At 37.1% G+C, this 10,806-nt stretch overlaps 1 protein-coding gene across 2 annotated transcripts; it reads left to right on the top strand.

Moving 5' to 3' along the window:
- The first annotated feature begins 1,241 nt into the window (after positions 1-1,241).
- On the top strand, positions 1,242-8,102 carry gdap1 (ganglioside induced differentiation associated protein 1). Of its 2 annotated transcripts, XM_016278504.1 has the most exons (6): positions 1,242-1,626; positions 2,071-2,263; positions 3,779-3,952; positions 5,837-5,931; positions 6,138-6,252; positions 7,367-8,102. In XM_016278504.1, the coding sequence occupies exons 1-6, from the start codon at positions 1,456-1,458 to the stop codon at positions 7,717-7,719; spliced, it is 1,101 nt and encodes a 366-aa protein (XP_016133990.1). In that variant the 5' UTR covers positions 1,242-1,455; the 3' UTR covers positions 7,720-8,102. The 2 variants fall into 2 exon arrangements, with proteins under 2 accessions (XP_016133990.1, XP_016133991.1); XM_016278505.1 differs by lacking the exon at positions 3,779-3,952.
- The last annotated feature ends 2,704 nt before the right edge of the window (positions 8,103-10,806 follow it).

Genomic DNA, 10,806 nt, shown 5'->3' with positions numbered 1-10,806 from the left:
ACGCGAGCTCTGTCCGCTCGATAGCATGTCAGCTGATCGAGATGAATAGCGCAGTCCGGAACGCTGTTGTTGAGCCATGTTTCCGTGAACACAAAAACACAACAGTCTCTTACAGTCCTCTGAGTTGAGCGTAGTAGTCGGATGTAGTCCAGTTTATTGTCCAAAGAGCGTACGTTAGCCAGTACGATGGTGGGGATAGCCGGCTTGTGTGGGTTAGCCGCTAGCCTAGCCCGGATACCTCCGCGCTTACCCCTCTTCTGCTTCCTCTCGCGCCGCTTGTGGCGCCTCCGCTGTGGGCGAGATGCAGCAGTGGGGGTCGGTGATGGAGTGGGCCTCCGGAGCAGACCGAGATCCCGCAGCTCTTCGGCGTGCGCAGAGTTTAACTCTAAAAATGTGGTTCTGCTGATATCGAGCAGAAACTCACGACAATATGCGCGCTTGGAAACAAATAGACGCGACGAATGCATACAAAAACACTGCGAATCACAAGACAAAAAACACGAAAACACCTTTCTGTCGGGAGAGAGAGAAGCCGCAGCGTGTGAACGCGCCGCCATTTTGGATATACCGCAGAGAGTCTGTGTGTGTGAGTGGCTTATATGTGTGTGTGTAAATGAGGTGCAGGTGTGGATGAGCAATCAGTCCCAGGTATGAGGGGTGATGGGAATTGGAGTCCGAATGGGAATGATTAATATTCAGGAGACGGTTCCCTCTGGTGGTGCGGAGGAGGCAGTACGGGATCCTCCTCTGCAACAGAGGTAATAGTTTACAAAATAATATAGTATTTGTGAAACTCGGCAAAGTTTATTTTTATTGTGTGAAAAAATTGTATTAGCAGTATACTGCACATTATAACTTATGAAAAATAAACTCTAGCCTAAATTTTTAATCTTCTCAACAGAAGAAAAAAAAAATTTCTCAACATGTTATAGCAGTGAGTTAATAATAATAATAATAATAATAATAATAATAATAATAATCTGTTGGTTCATTTAAAAAGTGCGCTTCTGATTTTATAATATTCAAACATGAAAATGCATATGCTGTTAGCTGTTTTTTATTTTAGATCAATATAAAAAGTAAGAATTAGATTTTCACTTGATAGAAATAGAAAAAAAAACATAATATAAATATCTACTTTATATTAGGCCTATATTTTAGGCTACATTTCGTGATCGTGAATGTGTGTCCTTTAAGAAGTTGGGTACCACCACTGGAGGCTGCGCCGTTCGACTCACTGGCTGTGTCTCAAAACCTAGTGTGCTGACTACCTAGACTGCGTTTGTGGAAATCATTGACGCGTGTAGCTACCAGTTTCAAGGCGCGGTGAAATACACGGGTAGGCGTCTGTGATTTCAATAAACACTACAAACGCGTTTGATGCGGAAGAATGCTGCACGCGCGTAAGATGCACAGACATGTCGTCGAAGGCAACTAGATTTTGAGACACAGCCAATGTCTGATAAAATGGCGGTGGAAAACATCGGTGAATCTCAGGATGAGAGAGAAATCCTTATTAAGAAGGATGCACTGTCACAAGGCAGCGGTGAGGTTGTCGAGAAAACAAAAAACAAAGAGTCTAAACTGATTTTGTATCATTGGACTCAGTCATTCAGCTCTCAGAAGGTAAGTCATCCCATAATTCAACATTACTAGCGTAGGCAGGCCAATAGCATCAGGGCGGATGCAGCATCTGATCTGTTGTTTTGATTGTGATATTTACATATTTTTAAAAAACGTGGCATTATTTGGATTATTCCTATTCATGTGGCTGTCTCGATTAAACAATTGCTGATTGACAGCATACATGTTAATTATTCATAAATTATACATTATTAATGAAGCGTAATGATGCAAGTTGTGTAGGCTGTGTTGAATTACAGTAATCATAACACAGACGCCTAAATTACAACTGTATTGTAGAATTGTAAAACAAGCGCATAACCTGCTGTTGTTTTCTTAAACAAGATGAGAGTATGAGTGCAAAATAACTGCCGTCTCGGTCTTTCTTTGGTATAATGATCTAATGATGATACACTCAAACAAAGGAACATTGTGTTTCTGTCATAGGTGAGACTGGCAATAGCTGAGAAAGGCCTTCAGTGTGAGGAGTATGATGTGAGTCTGCCTCTGAGTGAACACAATGAGCCCTGGTTTATGCGTCTGAACCCCACTGGAGAGGTTCCTGTGCTCGTTCACAATGACAATGTCATCTGTGACCCCACACAAATCATGGACTATTTGGAGCAGAACTTCTGTGATGGTAAATGCTCAGGATTTTGGGTTAATGCCATATGTAAAACAGTATTTACATTTCAAATTGCATGATTTGCAGTGTAAAATGCTGTAAACACAAGAGTACTGAAGGGCATAGTGTTGTTGAACCCTCTGATGCATGGCATCCACCACACCTCTTTAAAATCCTTTTAATAATTCAGGGTGTGATGTCACATATAAATAATGATAATAATAATAATAATAACAATTCTATATGACTTTCCATTTAACTGTATATGTTATTTTTTATTTATTGAATTCAACACGGCTAACCAAGCATCTCTAGACTACCAGTCAAAAGTTTGACATAATTAGGATTTTTTTTTAATGTTTGTGAAAATGTCTCAGGCTGCATTTACTTGATCAAAATACAGTAAACAGTAATAATGTGAAATATTATTATAATTGAAAATAATTGTTTTCTGTTTTAATATATTCTAATATTTATTCCAAATCATTTTCAGGTTAATTGTCATTATTCCAGTCTTCAGTGTCACATGATCTTTTATAAATCATTTTAATATGCTGATTTGCTGCAATAATATTTTTATTCAGCAAGGATGCATCAAACTGATCAAAAGTGACAGAAAAACATTTATAATGTTACAAAAGGTTTCTATTTTCTATTCATTAAAGAATCTTGAAAAATCTAAGTATTATGGATTAAAAAAATTATTCAGCTAAAACTGATAACCTTTTGATCACCAATAATAATTGATAATATTTGCATAGCAAATCAGCATATTAGAATGATTTCTGAAGGCTCATATGACACTGTAATGGCTGCTAAAAAATCACACGAGTAAATTACATTTTAAAATACATTAAAATAGGAAACAGTTCTTTTAATTTACACAAAATTACTGTTTTTACTGTATTTTTGGTCAAATAATTGCTGCCTTGAGAGTATAATGCAGCTTAGTATAAGAGGCTTCTTTCAAAAACATTAAACAAGTATTACAACTTACTACTTTTGACCTGTAGTAATTATATTTTAAATTAAAATAAAATAAATGGTTGGGAATATTTCTGTTATTGTTTTAAAGTAAAAAGAAGCATTAAGTTTTGGCATTGATTTAATAATTCATGCATCAGTGGGTTCAGTAAATGTATGACTAAACAAATTTACTCCTGCACCTGAATACACAGTTAATAAATGCATTTAAAACACTACATTTTCATAATATCTGTATTAGATGTCAGCTGATTTCCAGTGTGTTAATAGCTGTAATTGTTTGATAGTGCAGGCTTATGTTTTTTTTTTTGAGCTGCTTTTGCTGTGTTCAATGCATTTGTTATCTTCTTTTCGTTTGGTTGCATTTATGTTTGCATGTACTGTTACGTTCAGCATGCCTGTGCAGAAATTTGGATAAAATGAGAGGCACTGAAGGGTGAGTCAAAATAATATATATGCCCTGGAGAGCAGCTCATGTAGATTGCAGCCAAATATTTTGGTCACAATGCATACTGTATATGTGCTTTGTACATTTCAATGAATCAGAGCACACCCCAAAGCTGATCCCAGAAGAGGGAAGCACGTATTATCATCGAGTTCAGCATTACAGAGAACTGCTGGACTCCCTGCAGATGGATGCATATACCCATGGCTGCATCCTCCACCCAGAGATCACAGTAGACTCCCACATCCCAGCTTATGCCACCACCCACATTCGCAGTAAGAAGGGGACTGAGCATAATAACTTAATATGAACCTTCAATTATTGTGAATACTGTGAATTAAATGCATCATTCATCCAAAACAAAATTGAAAATGTACTTACCCTGAGGCCATCCAAGATGTAGATGAGTTTTTTTTTTCTTCATCAGAACAGATTTGGAGAAATTTAGCATTACATCTCTTGCTTATCAGTGGATCCTCTGCAGTGACGGCTGGTTAAAACATCACAATAATCCACACGACTTCAGACCATCGAATAACATCTTCTGAAGTAAAAATAGCTGCATGTTTATGAGAAACAAATCAAACATTAAGGCATTTTAACTTTAAAACATTGCTTCTGGCCAAAATACCAGTCCATAATCCATAATATCAGTTCCTCCAGTGAAAAAATCCATCCCCTATAGTCCTCTCAAGACAAAACTTACTGACATATTTGTTTAGAACTGTTTTGGAGTGTTCTCGCTTGTAAACGGTGCTTGATCTGTGCATATTTCTCTCCCAATTCAAACGGGACAGCTTTTTTCACTGGAGAAAGCAATATTATGAATAGAGGATTTGTATTTTAGCTGGAGGCAATGGTTTGAAAACGTTAAAAACGTCTTTGTGGATATAATTATGGATGAAAAATATGCAGCTTTTTGCCTCAGAAGAGGTTAATCGATGAACTGGAGTCGTTTGGATTACTTGTGGATAGGGATGTAACGATTCCCTCAACTCACGATTCGATTCACGATTTTGATTTCACGATTCGATTCACGATTTTCTTTTAGCAAAATTAGATTTAAGACAAATTATAAATTAAATGTGTCCTTTTATTATTGCTTGGACAAAATACTTTACGTTTCGTTGTGAAATTGAAATATAACACTATAATAATATACTAATATAGCACTTGTAAATTATTGCTCTTTTGTTGGTTTTGATTGCTTCTATTGTCCTCATTTGTTAGTCGCTCTGGATAAAAGCGTTTGCTAAATAACTAAATTTTAATATAATGTAAATGTAACTAACAAAACTAAATTTAAATTTTAAAACAAGCCCCAAATCAAATAAATAACACAAATAAAAGAAATCTCTTCATATAAACAAACTAAGGCTTTGTCTGTGCTCTTTCCATTTAAAATTAGAGGCAACCACTGCATTTTAATCACAATCCAAACAAAGATGCTGCATACATGCAACATGAGCAGTTTTTAATCTAAATTACATTGTATAATTAAGAAATTTGAAGCAAAAACTGAATGGTTTGACTTCAGTTTTGTGATATTATGCATAAAAAATATCTGCATGAAACAGAAACAGCAGACGAGCTGAATGAGACGCAGATTCACTCTCTGCCAGCAGGTGGCGCTTAAAGCGTTTCCTTGGTTTCCGCTGTAAACATTAATATACATTATACAGACAGTAAGAGTAAAAGACAGTAAGTTCCCCTCAGACATACATTCATATAAACTCCTTCCCCTAATTTAATCGCGATTTGTTTAGCATCTCAACCGATTTGAATCGTCTCATAATTAAATCGATTTTCAACCAGCTCGCGGTTAATCGTTACATCCCTACTTGTGGATCATTGTAATGTTTTTATCAGCTGTTTGGACTCTCATTCTGACGGCACCCATTCACTGCAGAGGATCCATTGGTGAGGAAGTGATGTAATGCAAAATTTCTCCAAATCTGTTCCAATGAAGAAAAACGTATCTTGGATGGCATGTGGTTGGGGAGTGTCCAAACTCGATCTGGAGGGCTAATCTCTGCAGGACAGTGGCCCCCCAGAAGCAGGATTGGACACCCCTGGTCTAAGGGTCAGTAAATTATGAGAACATTTCAGTTTTGGGTGAACTATTCCTTTAAACTATTCCTTTAATTTCTGTATTATAGCACAGATTTTAAACACAGAATCCGAGCTTAAGAAACTAGCAACGGAGAATCCCGATCTTAAAGATGCTTATATTGCAAAACAGAGACGTCTAAAAGTAAGTAAACATTCATGCAGTGTTCAGTTTCAATTATTCCCTTTCTGGGCATCTGCTCTTTGTAGCACAGTACCCAAGACATCAGATAGTCTCACCGATTTTATTCCTTTGAGTATGTGCACTTAATTTAGATTACAATCTTGTTTACAATGCCAAGAATGTGATTGCTGAATTTCACAAAACACTATTTGTTTGAATCTCTCTAGAGTAAATTGTTTGACCATGATAATATGAAATACCTGAAGAAACTCCTGGATGAACTGGAGAATGTTCTGGATCAAGTTGAGACCGAGCTGCAGAGGAGGACTGAGGAGACACCAGGTGGGAGAATATTTTGTTAAACAGTAAAAGCACTGTTAAAAAACTTTTTTGAAACTTCATAAAAACCCAGGTCATGTCAGACCAACAGAAATTGCCTAATTGTTGTCCCAACTAGTGTATTGTATTTGTAAAGAGCTCATCTTTTTACATCTGTTGATTGTCACCATTCTTGAGGTTTGTGTGTCAATTGTTGAATCCTTCAGTATGTTCAGCCATTCAAAAGTATATCCTGGATGTCTTTACTTTGTAGGACGACTGCTCCTTCACAAACAAAAGATAGCATAGTTCACTTAACATGTCAAGTGCCCTATAAGATTACAGCTATCAAAAAATAAATTCATTTATTGTTACTTAATAAAAATTTGCTGAACAAGAAATCAGTTGTCTTGACAAACGTATTGGCAGAATGAGGCATTTTGCATTTAGTGAACATACCAATTAAAATTGAAAAAACAAAGTAGTGTCACTTAGTACAATTATGAAGACAATAGTTGAGAAAACCTAAAACGTTGCCTTGGTTTTTAACTTTTATATACAATAAATTTTTTATGGTGCATTGTACACGTGTTGTCAAGTAACTTTGACGTGGGAACAGCTGGTTTTATTAAAAAATATATAATTTTAAAACTTTTAAAAACGTTAAAGGCCTGTTCACACCAATGATAATGATATAAAATTTAAAAAATCATCTTAAATTTTTTAATTTAGTCTGCACCACAACTATAACTCAAGCTGTAGAGCTATATAAGCTATATAAGTCCAGCATATGTCATCAGCAAGAAGTATGTCTTTTCACCAGAAGATAGAGTTTGATTAAGAATTGTGAATAATTGTCGGCGCCGTGGGCTGTGCGCAACATACAACATTGTTGCATTACAGGTATCCCTAGTTCGAATCCTGGCTCGAGGACCTTTCCCGATCCCATCCCTCTCTTTTTCTTTCTTCCTGTCTACTCTACACTGTCCTGTCGTAATAAAGGCAAAATAAGAAGAATTGTGAATAATCAAATAAATAAAGAAAATGTGCATGGATGAATTGTTTACAGTAAAATCAATAAGATAAAAAAAAAATCTGGCTTCTTACCCTGTCACTTGTCATCTTATCAACATTCCAGAAGAGGGCAGTCAGCAGGCTTGGCTCTGTGGCGACTTCTTTAGCATTGCTGACGTCTCCCTCGCTGTCACCCTTCACCGCCTCAAGTTCCTGGGTCTGTCCCGTCGGTTCTGGGGAAATGGGACCCGGGTCAACCTGGAGATGTATTATGAGCTTGTCCTGAACCGGCCGGCTTTCCGCAGAGTGCTTGGACATGTCAACAACATCCTCATATCTGCTGTGCTGCCCACCGCATTCAGGGTGGCAAAGAAAAAGGCTCCAGCCTTTGTTGGTGCCACTTTATTGGTTGGCTTGATAGGGGGCGCCACTTACCTGGCTTTCACTTATTTTAAAAGGAGACTTCTCATGTCTTGAGACAGCTATTTGGACTCGTTCAGCATTGCTCTGTCCTGACTTGTGTATGTTTATTATCACATTTGGCTTATATATACTGTAACAGTTTGATGATTGTTGCACAAGAAGCACTTTTTTGCTATAATAAGAAGCAAAGCAGTTTGAAAAATAGACACAATTCATCTTTTCATTGATAGGTTCATTAAACAGACTTAAATGGTTTCAGTTCATGCTGTAGGTCCTTTATGGCCATTGTGTTTTGTGCTAAAATGTTTTGTATTAATGTCTGGTCACAAATACAGTAGAAGCAATTACAGAAACAAAACTTCCTGGTTTTGTCTAAGAATTTGTCTGTTCTGCATTAGTATGTTTCATCAATTCAGTCATGCTTTTCACGTGATAAGTCAAAGGATATATAATACTACTGTATATGCAAAAGTAATTTGTCTGCACAGAAAAGTCAGATATAATAAAGCATATTTCTCAGTTATACAAGTGTCTGTTTTACAGTAATTACAGTATACGTAGTTGTGTGTGTGTGTTGCAAAATTTCTCCAAATCTGTTCCAATGAAGAAAAACGTATCTTGGATGGCATGTGGTTGGGGAGTGTCCAAACTCGATCTGGAGGGCTAATCTCTGCAGGACAGTGGCCCCCCAGAAGCAGGATTGGACACCCCTGGTCTAAGGGTCAGTAAATTATGAGAACATTTCAGTTTTGGGTGAACTATTCCTTTAAACTATTCCTTTAATTTCTGTATTATAGCACAGATTTTAAACACAGAATCCGAGCTTAAGAAACTAGCAACGGAGAATCCCGATCTTAAAGATGCTTATATTGCAAAACAGAGACGTCTAAAAGTAAGTAAACATTCATGCAGTGTTCAGTTTCAATTATTCCCTTTCTGGGCATCTGCTCTTTGTAGCACAGTACCCAAGACATCAGATAGTCTCACCGATTTTATTCCTTTGAGTATGTGCACTTAATTTAGATTACAATCTTGTTTACAATGCCAAGAATGTGATTGCTGAATTTCACAAAACACTATTTGTTTGAATCTCTCTAGAGTAAATTGTTTGACCATGATAATATGAAATACCTGAAGAAACTCCTGGATGAACTGGAGAATGTTCTGGATCAAGTTGAGACCGCTTGCCTGCGTGTATTTCTCATATCTAGATATTTAGATATCAATCTCAGACATGTTTGTTAAATAGTTTGACAGGTCTTTTTAGGTTAGTGGAAAACCATTAGGGCTTGAGGTTATTCCACATTATTGAAGTGCCCCTATTATGGGTAATGAAAGGTTCATATTTTGGTTTATTTAGATATCAATCTCAGACATGTTTGTTAAATAGTTTGACAGGTCTTTTTAGGTTAGTGGAAAACCATTAGGGCTTGAGGTTATTCCACATTATTCAAGTGCCCCTATTATGGGTAATGAAAGGTTCATATTTTGGTTTTGGGAGTCCCCAACAACAGGTTGACGCATGCAAGGTAAAAAAAACCCCTCTTTCATTGTCTTATAATATGCATTTATGTTTACCTTACTTGCTCAACGACTCCCAAACGATTCGCTCAACGATTCATTTTTCCAAACCCCTCCTTTGCGTGACGCTAATCTGCGGTGATTGGTCCAATTGGTCTCATTTTCATTTCATCATGCCTGTAATGTCTGATAAATCAGCGTTTGTGACATAATAAGTACCTAGACGCCTCATTGGCCGCTCGACCGCACGTCAACGTCGCCGCCATATCGGTGCGGGCAACTCTCCATAACCCACATCGGGGCAGGAGAAAACATACCTGACTCGTAGCTTGGGCATCTATACACCGTCGCACAATAATAAAAACAGATCTCGGGGTATTAGCTTTCACAGGTAAGACTGAACAGTTGTTTCTGGATGTTTTTGGTCATTCTTAGAATTAATGTTGACTTAGCCACCAGTGTCAGACTATTAGCTATAGTGATATCGGGGTCATTACGTCCACTTTTGGTATGGCAAGATGTCTTAAAATGTATTTCTTTTTTTAACATTTAAACTTAGAGCACATTATTAGATTACCTTTTGACTTTATGAATACACATAAATGGCAACTTAATGATTTTTTATCTTTTTTGTGCATTTATTTAAAGGGGTCATATGATGTTGCTAAAAAGAACATTATTTGGTGTAATGAAATGTGTTTATGCGGTTTAAAGTAAAAAAAACACATTATTTTCCACATACTGTACATTATTGTTTCTCCTCTATGCCCCGCCTTCCTGAAACGCATCGATTTTTACAAAGCTCATCGGTCTGAAAAGCGAGATGTGCTGTGATTGGCCAGCTATCCAGTGCGTTGTGATTGGCTGAACACCTCAAGCGTGTGACGGAAATGTTACGCCTCTTACAATACTGTGATGCTGTGTCCCGGCCGGGAGCGACGAGACAAAAACATTAAAACCCATTATAAACGAGGCATTTGTTGCATCCAGTGGGGACATAATTATGGATTATAATGACTTATACTGTCTTTTTACGCGTTGCATAAAATGACGACCCCTTTACATTTGTGATCGGAGAAATTATTACGTTTTAAATATGGATATTTTTCTTACAAAAACGCATCGATTCGCTACAGGAGGCCTTTGTTCACCCCCCGGAGCCGTGTGAGTAGGGCTGGACAATAATTCAATATCAATATGTATCGCAATATAATTTTTTTCAATAACGGTGATATGATTTTTAAACACATTTCCGATATTTCGATATACATTACCAGTGTTTCCCATACATTGATTTATTTGTGGCGTTTGACTTCGTTGAATAAACATGAGCACTGCACGTTTCAAAATCAAAACGCGTCATATGAATGTATCTCTGAAGGGAACCGACTGTCTTCAGAATAGTTCAGATGGCATTTTTATCTGATAAAGGAACGTTCATGAGCAGAGCTGCTTTGTTTAGAGCCATTACTGGAGAAATCGTTAGTTCCGCCGCTCTTACAGCGCCTCCTGCTGGCAGACAATCAGTTTGCATTTTCTAGTTTTATAGGAGTAGGTTTCATAGAGTTGGCAAATTAATTTTTCATAAGTTTGTAGGTACAGACATCTGATGTGGCCGTT

The sequence above is a fragment of the Sinocyclocheilus grahami genome, unplaced genomic scaffold (assembly GCF_001515645.1).
Source record: "Sinocyclocheilus grahami isolate Dianchi unplaced genomic scaffold, SAMN03320097.WGS_v1.1 scaffold122.1, whole genome shotgun sequence".
NCBI classification, from domain to species: Eukaryota; Metazoa; Chordata; class Actinopteri; order Cypriniformes; family Cyprinidae; genus Sinocyclocheilus; species Sinocyclocheilus grahami.
The sequence above is the reverse complement of the archived record's forward strand: the minus strand, read 5'-3'. Positions and strand labels throughout refer to the sequence as shown.

Excerpts from the sequence above, each read along its gene's own strand:
- gdap1 (XM_016278504.1), top strand. The coding sequence starts at position 1,456 with ATGTCTGATAAAATGGCGGTGGAAAACATCGGTGAATCTCAGGATGAG. Across the intron at positions 1,627-2,070 it reads AGTCATTCAGCTCTCAGAAG|GTGAGACTGGCAATAGCTGA; the intron begins GTAAGTCATCCC and ends TTTCTGTCATAG. Across the intron at positions 3,953-5,836 it reads TGCCACCACCCACATTCGCA|CACAGATTTTAAACACAGAA; the intron begins GTAAGAAGGGGA and ends TCTGTATTATAG.